General features: G+C 44.3%; 1 protein-coding gene across 1 annotated transcript in view; it reads left to right on the top strand.

Moving 5' to 3' along the window:
- LOC142297388 (cytochrome P450 2C5-like) overlaps window positions 1–19,032 on the top strand; it is a 159,394-nt gene that overhangs the window by 68,689 nt on the left and 71,673 nt on the right. Inside the window, exon 5 of the mRNA XM_075341614.1 lies at window positions 444–604. Within this exon, the coding sequence (XP_075197729.1) occupies window positions 444–604 (161 nt within the window). The remainder of the gene's footprint in view (window positions 1–443; window positions 605–19,032) is intronic.

Raw genomic sequence — 19,032 nt, 5'->3', positions numbered from 1 at the left:
TCCCGGTGTTCCCCCCTACCTGTTGTATTGTTTGTTGTATATTTTGTCATGCATCAGATACCACTGAAAATGCAATATTGGGTGAAGGAGACAATTCCAGTGCTGGAAGAAGGCCCCCTGACTCACGGATCCCTAGCAGCCTCAAGGTCTGCTGCTATTAGTAGTGCGCCACTGGTCAGAGGTTGCATGGTCGATGATTGACTATTTGTTGGGTACTTACTTAATACATTCAAATGTGAAAAATGTTTTACTCAGAGTCACAGAGCTGAAAACTGGAAAGAACCAGGGCAACTCAACGTTTCTCGAATGCTGTATTGTCAGCCACTGGCTATATTATGTGCAATTGTACATTAGAGCACAAAGTATTTTATACTCTGAGATTCACAAACTTTTATTTTCTGCTGTATTGTATTATGGCTCATATCTAGTCATTGTATTTCCAGGTGAACCTTTCGATAATTTGATGATTATAAATGCTGCGGTATCTAATATAATCGTCTCCATCTTACTGAGTAATCGATTTGATTATGAAAATCCAACACTGCTGAAGCTTTTAAAGATCGTTAATGAAAATGCCCAATTAGCTGGAAGTCCAATGGCCATGGTGAGCAGCTCAACTCCATGTTGTATTTAAAAGAATTTCATGGAAAATAACATTGACTGACAATCTATAGGAGATACATCTATATATACATACTTGGCTTGGGTGCTATTCAATGGAGAGCGTAGACATATCCTCCAAAGGCCGTTTTACACGCTATGATTTATCTGACGATATGTCTTTGGGGTCACGGTTTTCGTGACGCACTCCCGTCGTCGTTAGATACGTCTTTGTGTGTGAAACTTACGAGCGACCCGAACAATCTTAAAAATAGCGAATATCGTTGATCGTTGACATGTCGTTCATTTTCAAAATATTGTTCATCGTTCTGAACGCAGCAGACATATTGCTACGTTTGACACCCTGCCAACGAAGAACAACATCGTTAGTCCGTCCCATCATCAGCGACGCGGGCGTGTCGTTACAAGCAATGCTCCACGCCTCCTCCGCTCTGATTGGTGGTACCAACTGCGTTCTGATTTGGCAGTAGAGGGCGAGGCAATCACATGCCAGGGTGTATGCTATGAACAATTATACGCCTCTATTGTTGCCGGAATCGTTGGGAGGAATGCTATGTGACGGTGTCCACACAACTGCCTTAGTCAAAAAATATATCGCTGAATGATGTTGCATCGTTTGTGAGATGGGTACATGTGACTGCTACAAAACGACCTAGGAGCGACCTCTGCAAATCGTAGCAATGATCTGGGCGTGTCACATCGCTAACGAGATCGCTAGCGATATCGTTGTGTGTAAAGCAGCCTTAAGAGTAGCTGATCTCTTTTGGCGACAATAGATCAGGCATGCTAAAATTCTACATGCCCAATCCGTCTTTCTCCAACATTTGCCTTGGGTAGAGAGTTGAAACACCCTCCAAAATATGAGTTAATTAGTTGGTCCTGCCGATGACAACAAGTTTAGATTTAGCTGATTTTCCTCAAACATGTATGGACGTCTTTAGGACCCATTAATCGATGGATCGGTAACAAAAAAGTTCTCATTGGAGCTTTGCATCCACTTCAAAGGAATTTCACAGGATCATTATATATAAGGCCAGAGGGGACACTGAGACCTCAACTGATATCGTTAGTTTACTTTATAGATGACTAATAACGCATAATTCACACAAGAGTGTAGGACGCCCATTCTCAGTATTGGTGGGGTTTCAACAGTCTGAACATCATTGGTCATACATTTATCACCAGTGACGTAACTAGAGTCAGAGGGGAACCAGTGAAAAATTTGGACCTGGCCCCCCTTTTCCTGTATGTTGGTCAGATGTATGGGCTGTTGTAGTGTTCTAAATCATATAATGAAATGCATGTTTACCACTTCACCCCATTGTGTGGTAATGAAACCTATCCTGTACTACTGTGTCTCATCCTGGGCCCTTTCCAGGATTATATTTCCCCCATTCTGGGCCCCTTCCTGATATATTTGTGCCGCATGATGGGATTTTTTTTATCCTCCTTCTTGGTATATATGTCTCCCATCCTGGTATATATGTCCCAATCCTGGGCCCATCCTGGCATATATGTACCTCATCATGAAAAGTGATTCCCCCTTTCTGTACTCATCCTGGTATCTATGTTCCCCATCCTAGTATATATGTCCTCCATCCTGGGCTATCCTGATATATGTGTCCCCCATTGTAATATATATGTCCCCCATCCAGGTATATATGTCCCTGTTCTTTAGCACATCAAATAAAAAATTCTACTAACCTTCCCCCATTCCAACATCACACAGTGTAATCTTCTGTAGCCAGCGCAGGAGCCATCAGCTGACTTCTGCATTCAAGCAACAACCAGCAGATGACATTACTACCATGCACCGTCAGTAACTTGGATGCCAATGTCACTTGCTAGCCTCTCGTTGGCTGGCAGCACTATTGTAGTCATCTACTGTTTACCTCATGGATCCCAGCGCCATAATGCATTTTAGCTGAATGTGCATCCTTGGACCCCCCTTTCCACATAGGCCCGATCGTGGTTGCACCCTCTGTGACCACAATCATTACGATCTTGGTTAGCACATATTCAATATACTGTATATATGACAAGTGTTGTTTGTGGGATCACCACTTTAATTTGCAGAATAATTCATCTATTCTTCATTCATTGTAGCTGTATAACGCATTTCCATCTGTGATGCGCCGGTGTTCCAGATTGAAAACAACAGTGACCAGGAATGTGGAGGAATTGCACAAGTTCATTCGAGAGACCTTCACCAACCACAGGAGTCAACTGGACGTAAATGACCAGAGGAATCTTATCGATTCATTCCTGGTGAAACAACAAGAGGTATTAGACGATGTACCGAGTGTCTGCCATGAGTTTGATATCTGGTACAACCAATTATCATGTTTCTTCACCTTTTTACTTCCCCAAAAATATTTAGATCCCCAAAAATATTTAGATTTTGAGCTTAATTAGGATCTTCCTTTGAAATGTCCATTGTTTCCTTCTGGAAAAATAGTGATGGAAGATATTATTTTTTCACCAAAACAATGAACGCCTCAGCTTATAACAAGAGGGTTGACAGAGCAATGCACTGTAGGCGCCCAATAGCTCAATACACACAACTGAACTTAGACCATACTGAAGGACTTTTTTGTTTTGATTTTATGACTTGGACTCAATTGAATGTTAAGCTATGAACATTACAAAAATATATACAGCTGTTCTTAGATTTTAAAGGCAAATAGACCAGCTGCATTAGGTCTAAGAGATCTATTTAACCTATGAGAGGCATATCCAGTTTAAATTTTTTTCTCACTTTCAGTCACAATTTTTGTATTTTTCTACCGACACAGCCATATGCAGGTTTGTCCTTTACAGGAAGAGTTGTGGTTTTGAGTTAATTAACTTTTATATATTAGTTAATGTATTTTTTTATTATAATAATTTATATATTCATTATTTTACTATCTGGGTTTTTTTTTGTCTGCCAGCATATAATAGCCATCATTTTCTGGCGCTTATGTGTGTCGCCCAGGGAATGGGGTACTCGTTACTGGGCGGTTTGCAACTGGGGAATGTAACTTTAGTGGCCGTTGCCCGATCCCATGCCCTGGGTGCTTTTTAATGGGGAGTATTTACAGGGAAGATTAAAGTCATTAGTGTAACGCCACCTGCGGGTTGCGGTTAATAGGATGGAACCAATGCTGCTGAGTGGGTTACCCCTAGGGCTGGTGGTGATGGCGGCAATGATGATAGGCCCTCCGCAGGTAGGGCTGAGCTAGGGGATTTGTATAATAGAGACTTTCACCGGTAATAAAGGAGGCCACACCGTGGTTGAAGTTAACAGTCTCTACTCACTCTTGACCCTCGGACGGCCGGTTCAGGTCCCTGGGAGTCCAGTGCCAGCTTGGTGACTCGGTTGCTCTGTCCCCGGTACCCTCAGTGTGGTTGGGTCCCCGTAGCTTGAAGCGGTTTGGGGCCCCGACTATCCCTTTGTATGACTCTCTACTTGTCCGTACAGCGGGCAACGTGGACCCTGTAGGGCTGGTCTGTGTCCCGAACTCTGATCCTTGCTTTACTGCTGGTGCCCCCGGATCTGTGGGTCAGTGAGGTCCGTGAAAGTCCCCTCACTGTGCAGGTATTTGCCAGGCCGTATGAAACTGCCGCCTGAACTAGGGCCCTTTGCCCCATTGGTTCTCTTGTCCCAGTGGCACGCGGGTGTGCCTGCCTTGGCAAACACTCTCCTGTGCCCCCGGGTCACCGTTTACACAACCCAGCTTTCAGGCACCTCTTTCCATTTTCACCCTCTACTCTGTTCTGTCTGTTGTCACCTCCCACCAAGCTGTCTAGTTCCTCTGGTCAGGCTCCGCCCTCTAGGTGGCCATCCCTTTGTATCCAACTAGCCAGTGACCCCTGGTGTGGAATGGAAACTGGGATTTTGGTATGTCTAGGTGTTGCTGGCACTGGTGTTCCAGGTCCCAGGGGGTAGGTCCTGCATCCTGGTGAGGACGTAGTTCCTAGTAGTGCCCTGGCTCAGGGGCGCTACACATGCTCAGTTTGGAAGTCAGAAACAATGAGCCACAAGCTGCATTGTGCTGTATCTGAACTTTCACTGACTAAACATCTAAACAATATATTTTTTTTCTTTGCTTTGTAACCCTAAAATCCCAGTACATAGGAGTGCATATTATATATTATTATTATTATATTAATATTATAAATATTTATATAATGACCCAGTACAATGTGGGGGAAAAAATAGAGAATATTCACATTTATCTAATGTGATGTATGTTCTATATTTTATCTAAAAAAATATTTAAATTAAAAAATCCGATGCGCTTGAAACCAACAAGAATAAATATTTATGTAGACATAACAGTATAAATACACTAAGGGCCTTTTTACATTGCGTTATTACCTATGTTCACTGTTCCCGTCAAAGCTTCTGTCCGAACCCGTCCACAAAACGGGTTTTAGGCACATGCGCCAACGTCTGGGTGTCTACCTGCAGAAAGTGTAGACGCACGAAAATGATGGAAGACTGAGTAAACACTGACTCCGTCTGCTCCATTATAATAAATGGCTGCTTGCCATGCTCATATGTTTTTAATATATTTTTATATATTTTTCAAGAACTATATATCTCCTATTATTTGTATGGATACTAATGAATGACCCTATAAATAGTACTCATCAATCAATTTAGGCCATCCTTGAGGAAAGGGGCCGCAATTGACTCCGAAACGCACGTCAGATTTGAGCCCAGAAGTAATAAACTAGAAGTCTGTAGTGAGGACGTAACTATTAGACTCATCCAGAGTCTCTAATCCTATCTAAAGATTTATGTGGTAAACGCCGAGGACAGCCTGTGTACCTATGCTGCAGTAAGATATCAACAATGGAACTTCTGTCTGTCTGATCATCCACGTGAAATGTACCCATGAACTCCTGTGAACCACTGGATCCTCACGATGAGATTCCTACAACTGCAGTGAACAGATGAACAACGTGCAGCTAGCCCACCAGACAGTGACCGACAAACAGGTAACTTACACTACGCACCTGTAATGGGCGCTCGGTGCACCGCTACATCCCCGCAACGTTCCGGTGGCCTCAGCTGACCTATACATCGTGAATGCAGGTAAGCCTGCTATACGAGGGAGGGTCCACGTTCTAATACTGCAACTGTTTTACCACGCAAAGCAGGCGTACAATAACGAGAGATCTTAAAGACCGACAAGATCTCTAATACCTGGGGCATAGCTGTCTATCAGTTACATTATGTATACATACTACATATATATATATATATATATATATATATATATATATATATATATATATATATATATATATATACCTGCCTAAAGAGATCTATTTTTACTCTGAATCACCAATTTTAAACCTCATGTAATTCCTGGAGGACATTAAATTGGACTACGGTTGGCAGCCACCGGCCGGTGCTCCGTTCACATTTTAACCTGGAGTTCTATATCAGTTAGTGTATTTATACTGTTATGTCCACATATATATTTATTCTTGTTGGTTTCAAGCATCATGTACTAAATTATTCTTTTACACTATTTAAAAAGAAAAGAAATAGGCTTTTTGTAGAATCAAAACACTTCGGTCTAGCGCAGATTTTTTAATTTATATACTTGTTTAGATTTTTTTAACTGGGCAAATTGAGGGTGTTTGTCAAAATCTAACTGCAGCAGAAGTTTAGGGTAATTAGCGCTGGAATTTATCTATACGGATATATATAGTTAACATTACCTGTTATATATTTTAAATCTTAGGAAAAGCCAAATCCTGAATTATACTTCACCGATGAAAACCTAACAATGTTGGTTACGGACCTCTTTATTGCTGGTATGGAGACAACCTCAACCACCCTTAGATGGGGCCTTCTACTGATGATGAAATATCCAGATATCCAAAGTAAGACACCTGCCTCTATGTGTGGGACTGTACCATGTAGATTTTATTTTGCTTTTATTGATCTATACTAGATTGTGATATGATGATTACTTGTTCTCATCCTTAAGTTTATTTTCTGTACATCATTACGGTCTTTTGTCCTAGAATCAGATCATTTAGAGTGGGTCTCCTTGCTTGTATTAATAGCCCTATACCTGAGTAAAGCATCTCCCCTGATGAATCTGGGTGGAGGAAATGCAACGGGAGGCTTTGTGGGGAAGATTGATTAGGGCCATTTAACTCAGGGTTAATTTGGTACTGCACTTGTAAGGGTTGGAGTCAATGGGAATTGAGGGGTCAGTTACTCCATTCCAGGGAACAAGCTCCATGCCTGGCTACAGACAGTCATCTGATCCAGCCATGCCTCTGACCTCAACCGAAAACTGACCTGGACATATGGGTGAGACCAACCCTTTGTTGTCAATTGTGTGATTGCACATTGTACCACAGCATTGATTTGTTGTGCATTACCATTAGGCAAAATTAAGTCATAGATATTGTCGTTATGACCATACCCATTCTTTTGTTCCAAATAACACCACTATGATTTTGGTTTGTTTCATGGATTATGGTCAACAGAATTAGGACAATATATATGGACATATGTCTTGTTTCATTGAAGAAACACTAACTTTATATATTATATCAATACGTTATCAATAGAGGTCTCTGTTCTCACAAGAACACACCTAGCTTTAAATTCTTAAGACTGGGATTCTTTTGCCTATTATGCAGATCAATGCATGTTATAACTATATGGCACTAACGTGACATTATTGAATTTTTCGAACCCTTTCTGATAAATATTTATATACACCATCTTCAATAAGAGTAGTGTTTTTGATATAGGTTCGTTCATGGTTGGTCCTTTTTGAAATTGAATGTTGTTTTCTTGGTTTGCACATTTTTTTATGATTGCATCACTGCACAATTTTTTAAGATTTATTGATTAAAAGTTAAAGGACAGAGAGGGCGCTCCTGTGTGAAAACTGATTATGAGAGTAAAACAGTGTGATGGACACACTCACCTGGTACTGTTGTACATCAGGTACAACGCTGGGGAAATAGCCTTAGGGAATTGCAGGGTGTACAGCTTGGCATCAGCAGGGAACCGATCCTTTCAAACCCACAGGAGTCCTGTCCTAGGTGGCTGCTCACGCGATCGATAATCCCACGTAGAGATCACAGCCACCGGACCAGCGCTACGTTTCAGCTCCTCCTCTGGGATGGACAGTCCCGTGAATACGATGCCGGTGACTCACCAACCCTTCAGGCAAGCGTTGATAGATGCAGACAAATCCCAGATAAGCTGCAGCAGCCCCGTGAGCTCCACATGGAGATACAAGATTCAGAGGAAAAAAGAAAAAATCACGGTATGGCTGCGCTGCTAGGGATGAGGATAAGGTGATCGTTTTAAGGATTTTATTACAGATAACTGTGCCAAAGCGCGTTTCGTGGATGCATATTCCCCCTTCCTCAGGTAGCCGCTACCTGAGGAAGGGGGAATATGCATCCCCGAAACGTGTCATCCCTAGCAGCACAGCCATACCGTGATTTTTTCTTTTTCCTGTGAATCTTGATTAAAAGGTATGTATTATAATGTCCTCTATTATTGCTGCCAATTGTTCCATATCTAGGGGAGGAACAGGAACGGCCCTCTAGTGTCCGTTTCTCCAATTGCTGGTATTTCTTTACATCATTACGGTGGCAGCCATATTGCCTGAACTGCTGCTTTGATTTGTGAACAGACATTCTTTACAGCAGATACATCAAGAATAAAAAAAAATCTAATGACTTCTATGGGAGAATGTATAGAGCATGCTCTGTGACTTGTGCAGAGGTCACTACGCTGTGAGAGAGGAGGGAGGTGCTGTATCCATTAGCTGTTGATAATAGAGGATTCTATATTATCTGCTTTCAGCTTTGAAATAGATGCATTATATTTCATTGTAATCCTACCCATGATGTTAAACAGATGATGGCTGAACCATTGTATACAGCACAAGTGGATGACTGATACTACACACTATTCAATCGTTTTAGATCTACTATCCGCTATGCTCATATAAATTGCCATTAAAAGTGAATGGGTTAATATAACACTGGTGGGTGCCTAAAAGAGCACTAACTGCAATAGAAGCCTATTTTACACGTCTACGGCTACAAAAGTTTGCTCAGTATAGCGGTGGACACCGCTTGAAACACTGTAACATTTGCCTCTCCTGGAAAACAGACACTCTACCACCACTGCACACTGAGGAAGGTCCGTTAAGGACCGAAATGTTTGTGCTTGGTAGTGTCTCGGAATAAAAATCACCATTCTTTCACATCAACTCCTGAGTGCCATGTTTTCTGTTATATTGGTTGTCAAGGGAGGAATTTTGGGTCAAGACTGCTAATGGAGTCTTCGTTTAGGATCCAGAGACGGTGCCCCATTAATGCTGTATACCAGTGCCGATATATATCAATGTATATAAGACAAAGAACACACAGACAATATTGCTCTCTCCTTGAGTCAGCAATACCCACTGAGCTCATTATTATATTGAAAGAAACTTAATTATTACAGAAGGCACCTTTGGCCTTGAAAATGATACACAGAGTTTATGGGAGTGTCACTCCCCTATTTCTCCCAGCAGATGTTCATTAAAACATTCTTTCTGTGTGGACACTACTGATAAGAGTTTGTAGCTTCACATTTTGGCTTCATTATCTTTGGTTAACCCCTTCATGACTATACAACTTTAAATTATACTATAGGTCTGTGCAATGGCTACATAGACAGACAGATAATTTTGCATCTACATCTAGATTTTGATTTAGTTATATACACAGATATTCTTATTACGTTTAAACAAACAAGCTATAGCTCAGTGCCACCTCCACATGGTTACTTGTGCACCAACAACAGAAGTGCCGTGTTCTGCTAGAATCTACGGCTACAAAAGGACGTTTGAGCCAAGTAGAATCTCAATGTTTCTCCATGGGAGAAACAGTCACAAAAGATTTGTAAAAAAACTCCAGAAGTCCGATCTTGGGTAAACATTGAGGCTTCATGATGATTACAGTAACTAACAAGTTTGCCATGAGCACCACAAGACCAAAAACCATAGCCTAAATGTGATAAATTGATATGATAAAACTCTTTAATAAATTCCATTTTAACTTCTGGTTTTATGTTTTTTTTGTAAATTTTGTGAAACAGAAAAGGTCCAAAGTGAGATTGAGAAGGTTATTGGTTCGGCCGAACCGCAAGTGGCTCATCGCAAAAACATGCCGTATACCGATGCCGTCATCCATGAGATTCAACGTTTTGGAAATATTGTTCCAGCCAACCTGCCCCACGCTACCACTCAGGATGTCAACTTCAGGGGATATTTCCTACCCAAAGTAAGAAAAATAGATATTAAAGCTTACTAGTCTTCTTGGTGTATATTTGGCAACGTGCGTGATCTACCTTGGCATGTTCAACAAGGCCAACAGCACATGGTCAAATATGCCATCAATGTCCCACGAAGTTAAGATTAAGTGGTCTTCACCCTTATTGCGCATTGCTAATCATAGTGATGACCATTCACTGCTGAGCTTCTGAAGCAGCAACATCAACTTACGGTATCAGTATAATTAGCTTTCCTAATGACTTTCTCTCTTTTGGGGCAAAGGTTTCGATCATTTTTTTCTTAGCTTTTTTCATTATGGAGTTCCAAAAGACATAAGTTTTCATTATTTCTATCAATATAGCTGTATTACCGATTGTTTTCGAGTGGTGAAATTCATTTTCCATTAGCATGAATTTAGGTTATATATGATATATCTGTTTTTTGCATTTCTTCCACTTTTTCTCTTACTAAAACAATAACAAGGTAACTTTAAACTTTACTCTAGCAAATGTGTGTGGTATTTTTCTATGTTTCAGTAGATAACAAATTATATAACAAAGACAAACTAAGATATGTACCGCCCCCGTAGCAGCAGCCGAGCCGCTCGGTTCCGGAGCTGTGGTGGCTCGAGGGGTCTCCGGACCCGGGGGTCCAGCGGACACTCGAATTAAAAAGGAGTGAGGGAGTATATACACGGGATTAGGAAAGTTCATGATGCCACCCACGGTGCGTGGTAAATTAAGGTACCACCGCTACTGTTGGTGGGTGAGCCCGGTGGTGGTGGTATAGCAGCCAGGTGTTTAACCCTTCTGTAGGTAGGGGGTTGTGCCCCGGGAGCCTGGTGATGGTGATGTAGGGGTGCCGGGGGGTAGGAAAACGGTTTGTTTTCTATGTACGCACTCAGTCCAGAAATAATCACACCGACAGCTTGTAAACCAGAGTTCCGAGCACCACTGTAGTTGGGAGGGAGCCCGCTGGGGTCCGTGTCTTTGGTGTTGCGGTTAGTCTGTGACCCTTTCCTTGGCACCTGTGCTTTCTTCTTTTGGACCCTAAAGTCTGAAACTCTTTGGGTCCTGCTCACCCGTGTGGCTAGCGGAGTGCGCTTGCTTTCAGGGTTCACGTGTAGGATTTCTTTGGACTGTATTAGGAAAGTCCTATCCCATCGGTGTGCTAGTACCCCGATTTTGGAGCGGGTTGGGGATGACACTTGAAGTCTTCACCCCCGTCGGGTAAATTACCAGGACGCATGAAGCTACTTCCCGGCCTAGGGTCCACGTACCCGGTCGTGCCCTTGCCACTGCACAGTGATAGCTCAAGGCCGCTGGCCGCCCTCCTCGGCAGTTCGTGCTTCCTGACACTATCCCCTGCGACCGGGGTTCCAGCTTCTACCAGGCCCAGACCAACGTCTGCCACCTAGTACTCGGGAGCCCTGCTCCGTGACCTCTCCTCACAAGAGTCACTTCACCTCCTCCTCCTTCTACTGCTACCTCACTTCTCCTCTCACTTTCTCACTCTCTCTTACCAATCCCCCATGTGGGCGGCCCTATTCCCTTCAGGCTCCCCAATGGTGTGTCTGGTGGGTACAGTGTAAAGTGTTCCTAGGGTTTTAATTAGCTCAGCTGTTAGCAACACCAAAGAACCAAGACCCGTAAATAAGGAGGATGGATACTGTGCAGAAGGGCAGATTGCACAATACCCTGCGACGAACTGATAGGCCAGGGCATCACAGATATATAAAACAGCTTAGATGTGCATACGATCGAGCAGAGTCTTACAATGCGAGAATATTTTTTTTTTCACAAATTATGTGAAACCGACCATGTTCAGTGCACATGTTGAGTGCACATGTTGAGTGCACATGTTGAGTGCACATGTTGAGTATTAGGTGAAGGTTTTTTTTATCTCAGTATTTGGAAGCCAAAACCAGGAATAGGGAAAAATGTAGAAGTGGTGCTCGTGTTTTATATTATACTTTTCCTATGACTGTTCCGCTCCTGGTTTTAGCTCACAAATACTGAGGTCAAAATGTCACTAAATCAACATGTGCACGTGGCTGAAGGACTGGAACGAAAACAGTAAATATGACAAACAACATTTACATCTATGAATTCTGTCTATAAGACAACTCTGGACGGTTACATAACTCCCAATTTATGTGACGGAAAGAATGCCAAGCAGCCATTTTTTTGTTTTTTTTGTTTATTTTGCTTTTTTCCTCTTTGCCTTCCATGATCTGTAACTTTTTTCCATAGACATATCTGCATAAGAACTTGTTTTTTGCAGAAAAAGTTCAATTTTTGAATGATACCACTCACTTTACCCTAAGATTCACTGAGAAATAGGCAAAAACAATGTTGCATGTAAGTTAAAAAAAAAAAAAATCAACATTTTGCTTGGTGTAGAGTAGATCGAATAATTTTTAGTGGAATTGAATTCTGCTCCAATTTCACAAAAATACTCCTTTTTTGTATTTTGTTTCAGCGACGATTCAGAAAATTTTTCTAAACCAAAAAGGATATTTAAACATTAAACATACCGTATTTTTTGGACTATAAGACGCACCAGACCATAAGACGCACCCTGGTTTTAGAGAAGGAAAATAGGAAAATACAATTTTAAGCAAAAAATTTTGTGATGACACACTGTTGTGGGGCGAGGATCTGCTGCTGACACTGTTATGGGGGTAATGTCCTCAAATTCTCTACTAAGGTACCCCATCCTGGTAATGATCCTCCTGCCTTGTGTATATATATATATATATATATATATATATGTCCCTCATCTTGGTATAGCCCCATCTTCCTATATACTGCCATCCTGGTATGTGCTCCCATCCTGCTATATACCCCCATCCTGGTATGTGCTCCCATCCTGCTATATACGCCATCATCCTGCTAATATACCCCATCATCCTGCTAGATGTGTACCGCCCCGCGCTCGGCTGCAGCCAAGCCGCTCGGATCTGGGCTCATGTGTCGTGGCTCGAGAGCCTCCGGACCGGGGGTCACTTCGCTCAGCAAGGGGCTGGCGCTTTGAAGGGGTTTTTTTAGATTAGAGTTTGTGACGCCACCCACGGGTTGTGGTGAATGTAGGCACCACCGCTGCTGTTTACTAGGCACCCCGGGGGAGATGTTGGTGCAGCTTTTGGTGTTAACCCCTCCGTGGGCAGGGGTGGTGGCCCCGGGACCCGTTTGATGTGATGTATGTCGGTGCTCGGCGGGGCAGGGTGGTGCGTGGCCCGAAGGCACAGTGGTACTCACTCTGACAGATACACGGGAGTCTCTGGTAAACCAAAGGGATGGTGATCGGTGCCCGCAGCCGGCTGCTTCTGGTCCCCCAAACGGGTTGGTGGTGTCCGCCTTTCTCCTGCACCTTTTTGTAGTTGTGGAAAGCCCATGCTTCAGCAACGGGAGTCCCTCTCCCTGGCATTGTGTGTCGGGAGAGCCCGTTTGCCCGCAGGCGCTGGCCCCTTGGATCTCTTGGCCTGGGCCAAGGCCGTTATCCGGAATTGGTGGGCTGTTGCCTTCTTTCGGGACTTGGGTGGGAAAGGACCTAGAGTCCAGACCTCAATCAGTTAATTAACGGGGTCCGGTAGTTTCGGGACCGCGTTTCAGGGTCTGAGTACCCCAACGTGTGCTCCGGCTTTCAGTCGGTTCCCCGGTTCAGTACCGGCGGGCCACTACCCTGCCCCGGTTACCTACGGTTCCACCAGGCTGTCTTCCCGGTTCCTGCAGACGGCCACCACCGTCTGCCTCCTAGCCACAGGTGACTGGGCTCCAACCCAGCACCCGGTGTTAGACTGTGGCAGACCTGGACCCAGGTCTGCACCTGAACTTCACTCCTCCACTCCACTTCACTGTCAAAACTCGTCTCATCTCACTGGCTTTTCCTGCCTCAGGGCATGTGAACTCCTTGGTGGGCGAGGCCAACCGCCTGGCTCCGCCCCACTGGTGTGAACATCAAACCCTGAGGGAGGTGAGTAGGGTTTTGTAGGTTGGCTATTGTCACCTTATTAGGGGATGAGTGTTTGTGCAAGTCCAGGGCGTCACACTGCCCCTTGGTTGAATACAGACCATCCGCGGGCTGCCCGACCACCACCGTTTTATTTTGTAACTGCAAAAGATAAAATGGGAAAAACACAAATACAATTATAATAATATTATTTACATTAGAAGAAATTTGTGGAATCATCCCTTACGGGAGGCATGTTACGTAAACGTTGCAAACATGAAACACATTTTTATTAAACGGGAACAGGTCCTTTCATTTGCCCACCAAAGCAAACCTAGCCTTGATGCTGCCTCTAAAACCAGGTCAGCACCCCTTTTCACCAGTCCAGGAAACGGGCCCAAGTCCAGGTATTGCCCACAAGGGGCCGGGTACAAAGTTCCATACCCGGCAGTCTCTCTCAGGGGCCCCACGTCCAGGGGACCCCTGGCCCCGGAGGGTTGTCACCGGTTGCACTGGTGACGGGACCCTGGCCTACTCTGCCGCAGGCCCTTCCTCCAACCAGCCTCTCCAGAGACTGCAGTTGTGAAAGGGTGTTCCATGGGGCTATTTACAAGGCCCAACAGTTATTGGGTGGCCTGCAAGTTCTCGGCCTTGTCTATTTAAATGGGATAAAACACTGCAGAGTCCCAACGGGGACTGGAACATGGTAGCCGGAAACCGCTACCTTTTTAACTTTCTTCTGAATAGCGGTATGGCGGGGGAGGGGACTGGCCGCCTGGGGACGTTGCGGCTCACCCTCCTCTTTACATCCAGGGCAAACCAGCCCCTCCCCCCACAGTGCTGGGTGTAGGTAAGAAGCTCACCGGGCTTCAGGTCACGATCCAGGTGACCCAAGGGGAGATGAGAGTTAACGTCCCACCGGGAGACAAAAACTTCGACCTCCAGGCCCGGTTCAAAGATGAAACCCCATCCACGCCGGGAGTCAAATTGCTGGACCTGGCCCTCATAAGTCGGCACATCCTGCTGCGTTGGTGTCCAGAAACGGGTTTATTGCAGAGTCCTGGTGTCCCTGCACTTCACAGCGCTAGTTACATGCCGCTCCATCCTCCCCCTTGGTTTTTCAGGAGCAGTCTCTTATCGTGCCTCACTGGTTTCTTTTCTCTTCCAGTCTCTGGAGGCACTTCCTTCCGCTCGCGTTCCCAGGCGGCGGGGCTTCTTCTTCGCGCTTTTTTCGGGGAAGAAGATGCTGGGTTGTTGTTTTTTTGCTCCCAAAGATGGCGTCAAAATGGCGACTTTTCAAGATTTTTATAGCGGAGCACCGCTGACAGTCCAGAACAAGGCGCACTTCCACCTGGTAGGTGGATGGGTTACAACCCTGTTCGTGACACCAGTTTTTGAGGTGTGCCACCCCCATACCAGCACATGGGCTGCTCGGATCCGGATCCGCAGTATGGCTCGAGGGGTCTCCGGACCCGGGGGTCTCGAGGACACTTCAAATAAAAAGGGGAATTGGTTGTATGTGGGATTTTCTATATAGTCTGTGACGCCACCGACGGCGTGTGGTAAGATGGAGTACCACCGCTGCTATTAGGGAGCAACCGGGGGAGTTGGAATGGCAGCTAGTTGTTTTTAACCCTCCGTGGGTAGGCATGAATGCCCCGGGGACCAGTGTCACTATGCTGAGGATGGTGGCTGTAGGGGCCGGCACGCCCAGTCGGACCGGGGGATGTTAGTGCACTCACAATCAAAGAAATCACACAAGTCCAGCGGTAAACCAAGGTGCCAGTGGCCGGCCGCCGTGGCCGGGTGTATTCTGTTCCCTCATCCGGGGTGATGGTCTGTGTCACTTTCCTCTGCACAGTTTAGTTCTCTTTGGACTTTCCGATGTGGAACACGAGAGTCTGCTCCCAGAACTATGGGTGGGAGCCTTGCCTGCAGATACTGACCCTAGATTCTCTAGACCCCTAGGTGGGCATTTTCCTTCCGCCTGGTCCCGCCCACTGGTGTGTCTTTCCTACCCTGGGGGGTGACTAGGGTTTTGTTGGCTCAGTGTAACCCTATGAGGGAAGGTGTTGTGTGGGGGCCTACTTTGTGTGTGACCACCTGGCGGCGCCAGGGCGTCACATGAGCATGCTCGCTCATCATTATTTTTAAACTTTGTTACTCTCTGGGTTGTGAGGAGACCTCTGAGCATAATAAGTCACATTTATCACCAAGTCGATTTGTATCAAGTAAATTCAATGAAAATCATTTTTTCCTGCCAACTTTGAGTGATTGTATCATAGTATCATAGTATCATAGTTTTTAAGGTTGAAGGGAGACTCTAAGTCCATCTAGTTCAACCCGTAGCCTAACATGTTGATCCAGAGGAAGGCAAAAAAACCCCAATGTGGCAAACAAGTTCCAATGGGGAAAAAATTTCCTTCCTGACTCCACATCCGGCAATCAGACTAGTTCCCAGGTTCAATACCCGGTCATAAAATCTAATATACATAACTGGTAATATTAAATTTTTCAAGAAAGGCGTCCAGGCTCTGCTTAAATGTTAGTAGTGAATCACTCATTACAACATCATGCGGCAGAGAGTTCCATAGTCTCACTGCTCGTACAGTAAAGAATCCTCGTCTGTGATTATGATTAAACCTTCTTTCCTCAAGACGTAGCGGATGCCCCCGTGTTCCAGTCGCAGGCCTAGGTGTAAAAAGATCTTTGGAAAGGTCTCTGTACTGTCCCCTCATATATTTATACATTGTGATTAGATCCCCCCTAAGCCTTCGTTTTTCCAAACTAAATAACCCCAAGTTTAATAACCTGTCTTGGTATTGCAGCCCACCCATTCCTCTAATAATCTTGGTCGCTCTTCTCTGCACTATATTCTCTTCAATATTGTAGCATATTGAATTTAGTCATATTTGCTCATGTCTACATTTCATATATTTTTATAATTTGCTTTTTTTGGATTCAATAAAATATTTCCTTTTGATCAGATTTACTTTTCTGACCGTCGTTTTTTCTGTTGGAGTACATCAGGATAACATGCTGCTTCTCTATTCAAAATGCATGGGGCTTCCAGAAACAAAATTCAATGATAAAGACGAGGGAACTGTGATCAGTGAGCATCCTCCCAGCAGTAGGGGTTCCCCAAGGAGTCACACATTTATTACTAAACTTAAAAACAGGGGAAATATGTTCTTAAGCCTCTTTCACACGTCTGTGAAAAACACACACGTTTTTCCATGGACGTGTAAAAGGTGCATATGGCCATCCGTGTGCCTTGATTTTGGCACGTGAGTGTTCTCCGTGTGCTGACACCACATGGAGAACAAGAACTTTATGCTCATCTGCTCCTGGCGCTGCTCTCTGTGGTGCTGATATCTTCCGCTTTGTGGTCTCCGGCCCTGCTGACTCCCCGCTGCTGATACTTCCGGGTATGCGGTGCAGCGAATATTCATGATCATAATTAGTCGGCCTGGAAGCAACAGGAAGCACAGGAGAACTTGAGTATAGAAAATAATTTTATTTCACAGGCACGTGTTTTCTTCGGTGCATGTCATACTGATGTCACACGGAGCACATCAGTGTGCAGGCCGTGTGACATCCATGCTACTGGAAAAAAATGGACAGGTCTACGTGTGGAGCACACAGACACACATCTGCTCTACACGGACACATGGTCCGTGCGAAAACACACGTGTGTGCAAATCCATTGATTTTAATAGGTGTACGTGTGTCTGTGTCTTCGGTACAAGTGAAAACGGAAGTAACACATACTGAAAACATGGATGTGTGAAGGAGGCATTAGTAGGATTTATACACACAGGTGGATAAATCCTACTAGATCCCATTCATATGCAATGTGATTCAATGGGTTTAGTTGTAGTTTCTGGCAATTGATGAATTTCCCACCATATGTCCCAGAACTGGCGACAGATGCTATAATAAGTATAATGATAAATATAATTAATTCACTTGTACAAATCCTGCCATTTTCAGGGGACACATGTGATCCCGCTGCTGACCTCCATTCTTCACGACAAAGATCATTTTGTAAAAGCCGATGAGTTCTACCCAAGACACTTTCTGGACTCCAGGGGAAATTTTGTAAGGAAAGAAGCGTTCATACCTTTTTCAGCCGGTGAGTTGTCCTCTCAGATGTCTTTTATTAGGAGTAATGTGTAGAAATGGGAGAATTTCTCCACCGTCAACCCCACCAAATGGAAAGCTATGAAATCTCATCAACACATGAAATTGATCTATAATCATTTTTAGCCTATATCACAATCAAGTTATCAGGCATATTTTGCTGCAACTATCATTTTTATCATATTTCATTTTTACATTTTTATCTTTTAAAATATTAAAGATTGTCTTGTTGGTGACAAAACCACTTTTACCACTAGGTTATGTTGACAGCATTTTTTGCAGTAATTTTTTTAAGCAAATTAAAGCTGCATCACAAGAACATCCAAGAAATGCAATTGGAAAATGTAAATTCACTTAAAAAAACACCAACAGTTTTTGATTTGCTTTTGCAGAGTTTTTTTGCTGCAGTTTTGGTAAAGAAAATAAATATTATGAAACATGTACTGTAGAGAATTCGCACCCCAAACGTAGCTAAAAATGTGTTGAACGCAGTGCATTTACTGGTGTGAACATAGCTCTGAGGGTTAAGGTCCAGTCACACTAAGCAACTTACCAGCGATCCCAACAACGATAGGGATCGCTGGTAAGTTGCTAGGAGGTTGCTGGTGAGATGTCACACTGCGACGCTCCAGCGATCCCACCAGCAACCTGACCTGGCAGGGATCGCTGGAGCGTCGCTACACGAGTTTCTGGTGAGCTCACCAGCAACCAGTGACCAGCCCCCAGCGCCGCGTGGAAGATGCTGCGCTTGGTAACTAAGGTAAATATCGGGTAACCAACCCGATATTTACCTTGGTTACCAGCGCACGGAGCTACACGTGCAGAGAGCAGGGAGCAGCGCACACTGAGCGCTGGCTCCCTGCTCTCCTAGTTACAGCACACATCGGGTTAATTACCCGATGTGTGCTGCAGCTACATGTGCACAGAGCAGGGAGCAGCGCACAATGCTTAGCGCTGGCTCCTTGCTCTCCTAGTTACAGCACACATCGGGTTAATTACCCGATGTGTACTG

Source organism: Anomaloglossus baeobatrachus, chromosome 3, assembly GCF_048569485.1.
Source record: "Anomaloglossus baeobatrachus isolate aAnoBae1 chromosome 3, aAnoBae1.hap1, whole genome shotgun sequence".
NCBI lineage: Eukaryota > Metazoa > Chordata > Amphibia > Anura > Aromobatidae > Anomaloglossus > Anomaloglossus baeobatrachus.
This window is presented reverse-complemented; position numbering and strand designations above follow the sequence as displayed.